Raw genomic sequence first — 13324 nt, 5'->3', positions numbered from 1 at the left:
GGGAATGAATTTGTAGCCAACAATGTTTTATTTTTTTATTTTTTATAGACATGTCTTTTTTAAAAAATTAACTTATTTTGGCTGCATTGGGTCTTCATTGCTGCGGGCGGGCTTTCTCTAGTTGTGGCGAGCGGGGGTTACTCTTCGTTGCAGTGCGTGTGCTTCTCATTGCAGTGGCTTCTCTTGTTGCGGAGCACGGGCTCTAGGCACGTGGGCTTCAGTAGTTGTGGCTCGCGGACTCTAGAGCGCAGGTATAGTAGTTGTGGCGCACAGGCTTAGTTGCTACGTGGCATGTGGGATCTTCCCGAACCAGGGCTCGAACCCGTGTCCCCTGCATTGGCAGGCGGATTCTTAACCAGTGTGCCACCAGGGAAGCCCCCAACAATGTTTTAAAATGAACTAAAGCTTCAGTTGAATTCTGTTTCTTCCTAATCTTGAATTGTAATAAAATGCATACAAGAATTCCTAGGGCTAAACAATCTAAATTTTCATGTAAATGTTGCCATTTATTTTGAAAGATAATACACTTTTCACTTTTATGAAATATAAAATACATTCAGATAAGCACTAAAATATGCTATTTTGTTAATGAGTAATTATAATGTGAACACCCATGTTATCACCATCTGGGTCAAGATATAGAACAATGCCGATACTCTGGAAGTTCCCTCTGTGCTACCCCAAAGTCAGTGTTCTGTAATCTCTAAACAATATAGTTTAATTTTTCCCATTTTGAATTTTACATAAATGGAATCGAACATTATGAATTTTTAATACTTTGTTTCTTTTAGTCAACATTATGTTTGTAAGATTCATACACTTCCCAGTGTGTAATTGTAGTCCAATTACTTCCATTTGTGTGTAGGATTGTATTGTATGACTTCATCATTATTTACTTATCCATTCTATTGTTAATGGATATCTCGGTTGTTTCCAGTTTTTGGCTCATAAACAATGATACTCTGAACCGTCTTTTGCATGTATGCTGGTACCCAGTTACTCTCAGATCTTATACCCAGAGGTAGAATTGCTGAACCCCAAGATATGCCTGTCTCCCACTTTACAAGGTACTGACAAAATGATTTTCAAGTTGTACCAATTTGCATTCACACTAGAGGCAAATAATAGGGACTGTTACTCTATATCCTTTCCAACACTCAGTAGTATCAGACTTCACAAATTTTTTTTTTTGGCCAATATTATACGTATGTACTGATCTCTAATTGTGGTTTCAATTTTCCTCTCCCAGGTTACTAATGAGGTTGAACACCTTTTCATATGTTTATTGATTATTTGAATTTTCTCCTTGGAGAAGTGGTCAAGTTTTTTAAGTTCATTTTTCTATTAGGTAGACTTTTTTTTCATGTGGATTTATAGAAGTTCTTTATACATTTAGGATAAAAGCCCTTTGTATATCATATGTGCTGCAAAATATCTCCCTTCTTGGCTTGTCTTCCAAATTTTAATTTTTTAAAATATTTTATTTATTTATTTGGTTGCACCAGGTCTTAGTTGCAGCCGGTGGGCTCCTTAGTTCTGGCTCACCTGCTCCTTAGTTGCAGCTCACTGGCTCCTTAGTTGTGGCATGCAAACTCTTAGTTGTGGTGTGCATGTGGGATCTAGTTCCCTGACCTGGGATCGAATCCGGGCCCCGTGCATTGGGAGCGCAGAGTCTTAACCACTGCGCCACCAGGGAAGTCCCCCAAATTTTAAGTTTAATTTATCAACTACTTTATGGATACTGCTTTTTTAAAATTGGTTAGTAAATCTTTCCCTAACCTTAAGTAATAAAGCTAGTCTCCTGTTAAAAAAAAAAATCATTGTAGTTTTGCATTTCACATTTAGGTCTTTAATCCACTGGAACTGATTTTTATATGATGTGAGATATGATTCCAATTTCATAAAAAAATATGGATATCCAATTGTCCCAGCAGTATGTATTGGAAAGATTTTCCTTTCTCCATTACTGTGCAGTGCCACTGCTGGCATAGATCAGAAGTCTGTGTGTGCATAAATCCGATTCTGAACTATTCTGTATCATAGATTTATTTGTTTATCCTGCCCCAACACTACACTGTCTTAATTACTATATTTTGTAATAGATCTCAGTATCTGATAGAGCGTGTTCCCCTCCCTCCCAGACTTCTTCTTCAAGAAAGTCTTGGCTCTTCTAGGTTCTTTATATTTCCATGTAAATCTTAGCATCAACTTGTCAAGACCTTCCTTCCCCCTGCACATGCAAATATACAACCTTGTTAGAATTTGAATTACAGTTGCATTGGATCTATAGATCAATTTGGGAAGAATGTCATATTTTAAATACTCTTCCAATCCATGAATATTAGGTCAAATTTGTTAAATGGGTTGTTCAAATATTCTATCTTATTACTGCTTTTTTTTTTTTTGGTCTAATAGTCCTCTCAATTATTGAGAGAAGCAGGCTAAAGTATCCCATTATGATTATGGATTAAAATTTTTTCCCTTTTACTTCCGTGAAATTTTGCTTTATATTTTTTGAGGCTATGTTAATAGGGGAAACATATTTTGTAACATTATACCTTCCTGGTGGATTAAAACTTCTGTCACTGTGAAGTGGTCCTCTATCTCACTGATGTTCTTTAATATTTTCATGATACATCATTTTTGTTTATTTATATTTAATCTTTTTGTATCCTTTTATTTTATTTATTTTACTTTTGGCTGTGTTGGGTCTTTGTTGCTGCTCACAGGCTTTCTCTAGTTTCAGCGAGCAGGGGCTACTCTTCGTTGCGGTGCGTGGGCTTCTCATTGCGGCGGCTTCTCTTGTGGAGCACGGGCTTTAGGCGCACAGGCTTCAGTAGTTGCAGCACACGGGCTCAGTAGTTGTGCCTCGTGGGCTCTAGAGCACAGGCTCAGTAATTGTGGTGCATGGGCTTAGTTGCTCCACGTCATGTGGGATCTTCCCAGACCAGGGATCAAACCCGTGTTCCCTGTGCTGGCAGGTGGATTCTCAACCACTGTGCCACCAGGGAAGCCCCTATCCTTATATTTTAGATATAGTCTCTTGTAATCAGTATATGGTTGGAATTTTTCCTTTAAAAAGTTGTCAGACACTCTTTGTTTATTAACTGAAGCATTTACTCTATTTACATATAACCACTGACATTCCTTGACGTGTTCTATTTGTCCTCTGTTATGTGTTTTTCTTTTCCCTTATCCTTTCTTATCTTTTGGGGGGCACTTAAAGTGAATTATTCTAATTTTTTTGCTCCGCCTCTGATAGCTTGGAAGTTATACTCTCTACTTGTTATTTTTCTGGCTACCCCAGAAATTTCAGCAAGCAAACTTAATTTATCAAAGTCTGAGTTTAAACTATGTTTGCCCTTCTCCCAAACCAAGGACTTTTATAACACTATAATTGCATTTAGCTTTCTTGCCAAATCATGTACTATTTTTTCAAGTATTTTTACTCTATACTGTTTCTTGAAAGTCCTTGAGCCATTATTATTATTATTGTTTTATCAGTCAACTTTTAGTTTTATACATATATCCCATGAACGCTTTTCTTTGCTCTTCATCTTTCTTGAATCTCATACTATCCAACTACACAAAGAACATTCTTTAGAATTCCTTTTAGTCAGAGGCTACTAGTGACAAACTCTGTTTTGCCAGACCATGTCTTTTGGGGGCATATTTTAATGAAAGATATTTTAACTGGGTATAGGCTTCTAGACTGACTGTTATTTTCTTTCAGCACACAGAAGACATTATACTGGCTTCCATTGTTGCTGTTGGGAGTTTATCTGATTTCTAACTGTTCTCTTTTAAATGTAAACAGACTTCTTTTTCTCTGCTAATCTTTAGATTTTCTTTTTGTCTTTGTGCAGTTTCACTATACTGTGTCTAGGATTTATTTTTATTTTACTTTATTTTATTTTTTTAATTCATCCTGCTTGGGATTCTTAAATCTGTGAATAGGTCTCTTTTATCAGTTTTGGAAAATTATCCATTCTCTCTTCAGATACTGCCTCTGCCTGATTATCTTTTTCCTCTCCTTCTGGGATTCTGAACAAATACATTTTAGACCCTTCATTCTATTTTCATATTATACACACTTTTCTGTATTCCTTACCTTTTTTTGCCCCCATGTAAATTTTGGGGTAAATTTTGATAGTTTTCTTTTAACCTTTCTTTCAGGTCATTAGTTCTTTCTTTAGTTGGGTCTAACCTGCATTTAACTCTCATCTTTTAAGTTTTTAATTTCAGTTTTTGTATTTTTCATTTCTAAAGTTCATTTTTTTCTTTTCAATTGTATAGTTTTCTGTTCCCTCCATATATCTTCAAGCTGATCTTTTGTTTTCATAAACATAGTTAGATTACTTCAGTTTTCGAAGTCTTTGTAGATCTTCTCTTATTGATACTAATCCTCTGAGTTTTCAATTGTGGTGTTGAGTTTCCTTGTGTTCTTAATTATTTTTCACTGTGTGCTGGTAATTGAACTTGAAAGATAATTTGTAGGAGTGATTTCAGGGCTAGATAAGCGACCTTCCTTCAGACAGGATTTGGATTTGATTCTGTCAGAACCTCAGTTCACTGCCATGCCTTAAATTCTATGTCACCCAGGAGAAACAAAACTGGTCTCAGGAGTTTAATTTCTAGGGATCTATTCTGGGGAACTATATTTAGTATAGTGTAAATTTATACACAAAGATATTGAAAGCAATGGTTAAACTATATGAAAAGGCACATAGATATTAAAATGATGTTAATGTAAGCTACGTAATATCATGGAAAAATTGTTGATAATTAAGTTAAAAGGATAAAAATTACATGTGTAATATAATTACAAGTGTTTTAACAGAAACTTATGCTTAAAAACTCTAGAACAGTGCTGTCTAATAGAACTTGTAGTGACCATAAAAGTTTTCTATATCTGCCCTGCAATATGGTTGCCTTTAGTCACACACAGCTATTTAACACTTGAAATGTGGCTAGCATGACTGAAGAATTACATTTTATTTACTTATTTAATTTAAATTATTTTAAATAAGTTATTTAATTTTAATTATTTTAAATTTGGATATCCATGTGGAGTATTTGTTACCGTATTGGGCAGTGCAGATCTAGATAATATTGAAATATTAATAATGGTTTGGGGGATGTGCGTGAGACTTCTGATGATTTTCTCCCATTCTTTTTAGTTTTCTAAAGGGTTCCAAATGTTCCTTACTATACACTGATCACATTTTAAAGTAAAAAGGCTTTAACCAAAATACCCCCTCATAAAACATATGTAAAGCATTGTTATAAAGTCTAGTATAAGTTAAAAGGCCAAGTCCATACCAATTCTTTTTGACAAATAGTTAAATGTGTCATGTAGCCACGCTGCCATATTCATCATGACAGCTTTTATAATTTTAGGTAAAACTGATTTTTAAAGAGTAGCAAATAAAAAAAATTACAAGCTAATTACCTTTCCACATGCTATCCTAGAATCACAACAAACAATGGATATATTTCTTTTGTCTAGTTGATAATCAGTTAGTTCTTCCTTAGCTGACTCTACTTCTGGAATATCCATGGAAAGTTGATAAGAAATTGTTTTAAATTGCTTTGCATCTAATGGGAAAAGAATCACATGAAATACATATATGATGTTTAAAACTTTCCAAAACCTCTCTTCTAAAATGAAATTGCAAACTCTGTTACGGATGCATTGATTCATTGGACATTTTTTTAATGGAAGAAAAATGAGGACCTCCTTCTTTTGTTTAAAAAAATGAGAAATTCTCATTTGGTTGAAAGAAAAATAATGATGATTTTCATTACGTGGAATTTTCTGGCCTTAGGTTTAGTAGAAAACAGTTGAATACCAAGGAATTTTATACTAGGGGTTTCGTTGAAAAAAAAAATCTTCTCTAAGTATCTTTTCAATGGCTCTGAGTCATAGAGGAGGAGCCTGATGCTCAGAAATATTAAATAATTTATCCCCAATTGGGCAGCCTATGAGGAGAAAAGCAAGGACATAAATCCAGAACTTCTGATTCTAAAATCGGTGCCCCTTCAGTCGTACCAGTACTACAGCTATACTGGCCAGCTGACCGATGGGGCCTGCCTATAAGAAAGGAATCTGATTTATTTTTGACAGATTTTCCATATCCTAGCTTGAAACAAAATGGAATGTATGTTTGATAAAATGAGAGACAATGAACTCAAAAGCTCTTTCTAGCTATCTGTAAAGTGCTCTATAGATGTTGCTAATTTATTTCAATCAATAACAACAGTGAGCTGAAGACTAAAAACTTCAAAAGCCAGATGACGGAAAAGCGGGATTTTCTGAGCCATTTTGACTGATGTATTGACCAAAATGGAAAATTTAAATGTTATTTTTAGAATACGTCAATTTTTGCTCTTGGTCAAACATATGAGCTTTCTGATCTATAACATCAGTGTTAAGGAACTTACCTTCTTCAGAGAAAGTAGTCTGTTCTTTTGTTAATATTGCATAGTGTTTGGCCATTCGTCGCTCCTGTTTTCTACAAAATCAAAAAATATGATGCATAAGTCTGAAACATGTTGGAAGTTTAAAACAGTATACTATAAATTTTTACTGTTTAAACGCTATTCCTTGTTATTTTTATCTGTTATGACTTGTGAATCAAGTCATTTAATCAGTGTGCGTGTGTTTCTACTATATTTAGTGGACAGATTTCTCCAATATAGGAATTCTGAATTGCCCTGAGAATTTGGGATTGGCAAATTTCTACTCTAAGTCAGTGAGTTCACTGAGTTTCTGAAATCTTCTGACCCTTACAGTGTCCACCAGGAATTGCAATAGGTTTGCTTTGGCCAATTTTTGTTTCTTCACTGGGAATGCATCTTCAAAATTATCTATTTTGAGAAAATGAGGTTCATTTTACAAAAAACTCTCTAACTAAGTGGGCCTATCTGAGTTTCAATATCAAAGGCTCACTGTTACCTCCGCAAAGCTTTTTCCTTTGCTTTGAGTCTGTCGACTTCACTGCCGTGGGCGGCATGAGGGTCAATACAGATTAATTCAGCTTTAGAGCTCTGGATTTTTTGTTTTCCCTCATAGATGTAGTCAATCAGGTTTTGGAAATAACTACAACAGGAGGTCTGAAAAACAGAGTTCATGTTCATCTCATCAGTCCTAGATGATAATTACAGGAGGGAAAAAACCCAAAAAAATGGTAATGGGGTTTTGGATAACAATCTATCATAACATTTTTTTGGTAACAGTTTTATTGAGATATAATTCACATATCGTACAATTCACCCATTTAAAGTGTACAAGTCAATGGTTTTTAGTGTTGGGTTGGCCAAAACATTCGCTCAGGTTTTTCCATAACATTGTAGGAAAAACCCGAATGAACTTTTTGGCCAACCCAATATAGTCACAGAATTTTGCAACCATCACAACAATCAATTTTAGAAACTGAAACCTGTACCCATTCATATAAATGGAATCATACAACATGTGGTACTTTGTGACTTGCTTCTTTCACTTAGCATAATATTTTCATTTATGTCGTAGCATGTATAAGTACTTCATTTCTTGTTATGGCTGCATAATATTTCATTGTATGGATACCCCACATTTATTTACCCTTTCATCAGTTGATAAATGTCTGGGTTATTTTCACTTTTTGGCTGTTATGAATCATGCTGCTGTGAACATTTGTATACACGTTTCTGGGTGGACGTATGTTGTTAATTTTCTTGGGTATATATTTAGGAATGGAATTGTTTGTCGGGTTATATGGTATCTGTATGTTTAACTTTTTGAGGGATTGCCCGACTGTTTTCCAAAGCGGCTGCATCGTTTTCTATTCCCCTTCAGCAGTGTATGAGGGTTCCAGTGTCTCTACATCCTTGTTATTATCTGTCTTTTGGGTTATAGCCATCCTAGTGGGTGTGAAATTGTATCCCATTGTGGTTATGATTTGCATTGCCCTGACGGCTAACACATCACTCTCTTAAGAATGGCAATGCAGGGAATCCTCTGGCAGTGCAGTGGTTAGGATTCTGGGCTTTCACTGCCAGGGTCCCAGGTTCGATCCCTGGTGAGCGAACTACGATCCCACAAGCCACGCAGTGCAGCCAAAAAAAAAAAAAAAAGAAAAAGAAAGGCAATGCATTGGAAAGATGCAGGAGAAAATACTACTTATGCTTAAATTAGTTTCTATAAGTAACACTATTTCCTCCGTGAACCTGCTTTAGAACTTACATGTTCTACTAGTTCAGAGCTATTGTAGTCACAGGAAAGATCCACATTGGAGAGAAATGTTCTTAGATCGCTCCCACAGAATTCACACGTGGGTGATACCTCCTCCTCTTCTCTCTTCAGAGAGGAGAAAAAAAAAATGAAGACATGCCCACAAGGAGGCCCAGAGCCTCTGAGAGCAGGTGGAGCCAGAGCCCTGGACAGGGCCAGCGAATGTCCAGTCAGACAACAGGGTTGATGAGGGATGTACAAACCTGCTTGAGAACTCCTGTCAGACAACATGAGGGCTCCCAGTGATGGTTAGTAGGGAACTTTCAGGGGTCTGATATCCTATATCAGAAGGCACCAAGCCAGCAGGATCTGTATATTCCAGAAATGAGACATCATTTCTATTCAAGGGCCCTTAAGGGCTGGGGAGGCTGAAGTGGTGTTTTGGAGGCCTCTGTCTGGTGCAGTTCGTTGGGGTGCAGCTGAGCCCATCAGGAGCTCTGTGGGTCCTTGGGATGCCTCCTCAGTGTAAGAAGAAAGTTGCAGAAATGATTTTACTGTTGACATCAGTGTCCCTTGTCGAGCAGGGGGATGTACAGTGTGTGACTAGATGGTGGGACACAAAGGATAACACATATTTGATTTTGTGTAAATGGTCTAAGGTGTTTAAATACCATAAACTCTTTCAAGAAGTGTCAGCTAAGGGCTTCCCTGGTGGCACAGTGGTTGAGAGTCCGCCTGCTGATGCAGGGGACACGGGTTCGTGCCCCAGTCCGGGAAGATCCCACATGCCGCGGAGCGGCTGGGCCCGTGAGCCATGGCCGCTGAGCCTGCGCGTCCGGAACCTGTGCTCCGCAATGGGAGAGGCCACAGCAGTGAGAGGCCCGCGTACCGCAAAGATAAATAAATAAATAAAAATTTAAAAAGAAGTGTCAGCTAAGAAAAAGTCTTGACATTACTGTGTAGGCCACTGTTTACAATGCTCAACTTTCTAAAATAAATTAGAGTCCTTTCTGAAGGGAAGCCCCAGTTGGGGCACCACATTCTCCTGTCTGTGCTGTGAAAGTAATCCAGGAGGGGAGGGGAGGCTAGGGAACACAAGAGGAGGCTGGGAGTTACGGGCGCAGGTGACTCAGTGAGGGGTGGATGCACTCTGGCCCTCTTAGTGATCTGAGGTCATGGCTGTGACTACAGAGGCTCCTCCTGGCATGTGAGCAGCCAAGCCTCGGCACAGGCCTCCAGGAAAAGACCCAGATCATGACTTGCATGTCATGAAACCACCAGGGCACCTGTAGTTGCCATGGAAACCATTCTCCGAGCCTGGCAAAATGACCGCCATGGGGCCAAAGGGTGACTGAGATGGCCGGTGCAGCCAGGGACCCTAGAGTACAGTCCAGTATAATTAGGCCATGGAAAGTACCCGATAATAAGTACTGCACATCGCTGAAACAGAACACTCAGGGAGGAAAGCCTTGTAAGAGAGAGATGGTGATGACGAATCCAGGACAGCTACCAAATGATGGAATGGGCAGGAAGAGCTTGGCAACGCCAGGCCAGCTACAGACTGTGCCACCAGCATCTCGGTAGTGAACTCCTCTGCCCATGGCCCCTTCACCCCTTCACCCCTTCACCTGGGGGCGAAGTAAGTAAAGATGCTTCAAAAGACATGAGTGGGGTTGGAATTTCCACCTCAAGAGGGTGTGGCTGAAGAGGAGAGCTGGCCAACCAGCTGCTGCTGCCCCTGAACTAGACCAGTGTCCAGGCCCATCTCAGAAGACCTGAAAGGTTGGCCCAGGGATGCAGGGGGAGCCAGCCCTGTCCAGGGGCCGGTGTAGGGACAGCTCTGTGGAAGGAAGTCCCCAAGGCCTTCCTCATGTTCAGGCGCATCTCTGGGTGTCAGGGGAAGAGAGCTCAAGGAACTTCCTGGATACAAGCCTTTGTGCTTCAGAAAAAGGAAGGTGCTACGTTTGAAGAAAGAATTTCAGCCTGGAGAGTCTATAAGGTGACCATAAAATTTAGAAACCTGGGCAAATATAAACAGTAAATGTTGACTCATATTACGTTACGTGACGTATTTAATGTATTACCAGGCATTAGAATCGCATAGTTCAACGTGCTGCATAAAATGACAATGAACACCAACCACATTGGTGCATCCACACGGCATTCCCGTCGAGTCCTGCACACACATCTGTGCCGTCCTGCCTCACATGATTGGTATCTCTTATTTCAGTGAATAAGCCTGTACCTTTAGTGTACCCCAAAAGAAGTAATCAAGGAGATTCCAGTCTGGGGAGTGTGCAGCTCTCTCCACATGGCCATGCCATGCAAGTTTGGAAATAATCATACCACCGGTCAGTCCCTTACCTCTGTGGCAAAGCAGGGTGGTTTGTATCCTGTTGGAATTACTAAGGTGACCTCTCCCTTGCCCATTGAATGCAGACATTAATTGGTCACTTAATGTGATCAAATACAGCTAAACGTTCACCTGTACTGCCAGGCCTTATGACCACTGTTATAGGTTGAGTTGTGCTCCCCCAAAGGCTCTGTTGAATTTCTAACCCCTGGTACGTGTGAATGTGGCCTGACTTAGAAACGGGGTCTCTGCAGATGTAATCAAGTTAAGATGAGGTCATTAGGGTGGGCGCTAATCCAATATGACTGGTGTCCTTGGAGAAGAGGGACATTTGGACAGAGACACACAGAGCGTGCTGGAACAACCAAGGCAGAGATTGGAGTGATGCAGCCACAAGCCAAGGAATGCCAAGGAATGACGGCCACCACCAGAAGCTCAGAAGAGGCAAGGAGGGACTCTCCCCTCCAGGTTAGACTTGCTGACACCTTGATTTTGGACTTCCAGCCTTCAGAACTCTGAAACAATACTTTTCTGTCGCTGTAAGCCACCTAGTTTCTGGTATTTTGTTCCAGCAGCCCTAGGAAACGAATACAGCCACCCTAAGTGCTATTCCAAGTAAATGAGCTCCTTGCCTTTTTTTTGTAGAAGTATGTTCACTGTCTTTTGTGCAGATCATCATGTGGCTTTTTATACCACTTATTACAGTAAAAGCAAAAAGAAATATAAATGAAAATTACCTTGAACTCAATGCCTAAATTGGAACTCTCTTGTTTGAATGTGAGGATAGATGGTGGCCCGATGCTGGGTAGTGTTCTCAGAGAGGGCTCAAAAAGTGTTATGAAGTCTTCCTCAAACTAAATTTTAAAAAGAGGGAGAAAGAAAAAAATTGAAGATTGAATAAGTGATTTTTACCATGAGTTCAGTGTACTAGTTGGACTGATAAACATTTCTTACCTCCAGCTCACATAAAATATTTAGTTTTGGCTCTTCTGGATTAATTACCCATTTTGCTGAAGACAAAAAGACAGATTTAGAAGGAATGTTTGAAAACTTTGTGCAGTGTATTCCATTTTCTCTAGTTTGAGGATCCTAGCCCATGACACACACTCACATACACACACACGCACACACATGCTGTCTAAATGCCCTGAAACCCTACCTTCACCACCTTCTTGCATATACTCTTAGGGGAGCTCTTTTGTAAAGGGGTTGGACACCATCCAAGTTAAGGCTGGTTCCCTAAGGGCAGTTTGCCTTTGCCAGCAGAGGGGATGACGCCAAACATCCAGTTACCTCTTAATTTAGAAGCTAGATTTTCAGGTTCATCTTCCTTCTTTACAGAGGGCACTTCCTTCTCTGTAAAAAGAGTGTACATTTGTCATCAATCCTGACAAAGGATGAAAGAAGTCTAATAGAAAAGAAAATATGCCTCTTGGAAAAATAAGTGCCCTTTTGTGTTTTATTTTTCATTTTTTTCCCAAATAACATTTTGTCAACAGTAAGTAACAAACAGAGAAGACTCACCGCTAATGAATCACATTAAAAAATGCTTCCTTGCTTCTTTTTAGTCTTAGAATGTTACACGAATGCATATTTTATTTGATTATAATCATGGTTTGCAGACCCTTTTGTGTTCTGCCTTTTAAAATTACTATTCTGTCTAATTTATGACTGTTATCCTGCAAAAGATTTTTCAGGGAGAAGAGTGCTGGCGTGGGGTGAGAGGGCGGTTCCGAGTTCAAGACAGTGAACTAAACCACCAGAATAATTCCCTCTGCAGATTCCAGGGCGACACTGGAAATGGGGAAGACAGCCATCTATCAACACACGAGCCTCTTGGGGTAAATATCTGGAAAGGTAAGCAGACAGGACTGGGATGATGAAAAACCAATCAGAACAACCTACAGTGAGACAGAGGTGAAGGGAGAGGGCAGACCCATTTTCCCTGTACAGCCGGGACTGGTGCTGGAGAAAGAGATGGGCTTCAGAAAATGACATACTTCATATGTTGAGTACCTGAACAATTTAAGAATATGTTTTGGGCATTTTGCCCAACAGGAATACCAGCACAGGTATTAAAAAACAAACAAACGAATGAACAAGACTTTCATTAAGGCATTATTTGTCATAGGGAAGAGGTCAAAACACAAAACCAAACCAAACCAAACAACCCTGCAACATCTAACAATCAGATGTATTACATAAGTCACGTAACTGTAGGTGTATAAGGCAATACTACATAGTCATTTCAAGGAATTAGATCAGTATTTCCTGACATGGAAAGATGTCCCTGATACACTGCTAAGTAAAAAAAGTTAGAGATAAAACTGCTGTTATTCACAGGAAATGTAATTGTCTAGTGGACTTTTAACGGATAAAATATTAGAATAAGAAAGTTCAGCAAGGGAATCAGATACAAGATTAATGCATTGAAATCAATAGTTTTCCTATACATTGACAATAACCAATTAGAAAATATAATAGGAAAAAAAAGATTCCAATTATTACATCAATAAAAGACAACTGTAAAACACCTAGGAATAAACTAATAAGAGGTGCATATCAGTTCTCTATTAAAAAAACCTACAAAAAAATATGAAAAAATTGAAAAGGTACATTAGGTTCCTGCTGTTAAAGTAATCAAACAAGGAAGCCATTAGATGAGGGGTCTCTAATGCCTTGGTAGCCAATCGTAAGCAAAGTGAAACCTAAGCCAGAGTCAATTCCTCAAGGTTAATGCCTCAAGGTTAAGAACA

At 38.9% G+C, this 13324-nt stretch overlaps 1 protein-coding gene and 1 long non-coding RNA gene across 2 annotated transcripts in view; one reads left to right on the top strand and one right to left on the bottom strand.

The window, feature by feature from the left end:
* LOC149749412 (uncharacterized) overlaps positions 1-13324 on the top strand; it is a 46355-nt gene that overhangs the window by 21027 nt on the left and 12004 nt on the right. Inside the window, exon 2 of the long non-coding RNA XR_016393117.1 lies at positions 12257-12425. This is a non-coding gene — a long non-coding RNA (uncharacterized LOC149749412). The remainder of the gene's footprint in view (positions 1-12256; positions 12426-13324) is intronic.
* The window catches only part of ERICH6 (glutamate rich 6), a 34814-nt gene that overhangs the window by 12809 nt on the left and 8681 nt on the right, over positions 1-13324 (bottom strand). Inside the window, exons 4-10 of the mRNA XM_022582752.3 lie at positions 11862-11924; positions 11523-11578; positions 11306-11422; positions 8228-8341; positions 6959-7116; positions 6445-6515; positions 5453-5598 (exon numbers count right to left, since the gene is read on the bottom strand). Coding sequence (XP_022438460.3) covers positions 5453-5598; positions 6445-6515; positions 6959-7116; positions 8228-8341; positions 11306-11422; positions 11523-11578; positions 11862-11924 — 725 coding nt within the window. The remainder of the gene's footprint in view (positions 1-5452; positions 5599-6444; positions 6516-6958; positions 7117-8227; positions 8342-11305; positions 11423-11522; positions 11579-11861; positions 11925-13324) is intronic.

Source organism: Delphinapterus leucas, chromosome 4 (genome assembly GCF_059928025.1).
Source record: "Delphinapterus leucas isolate spDelLeu-1000000601 "Yukka" chromosome 4, BTC_Dleu_Yukka2, whole genome shotgun sequence".
In the NCBI taxonomy this organism is placed as follows: domain Eukaryota; kingdom Metazoa; phylum Chordata; class Mammalia; order Artiodactyla; family Monodontidae; genus Delphinapterus; species Delphinapterus leucas.
The sequence above is the reverse complement of the archived record's forward strand: the minus strand, read 5'-3'. Positions and strand labels throughout refer to the sequence as shown.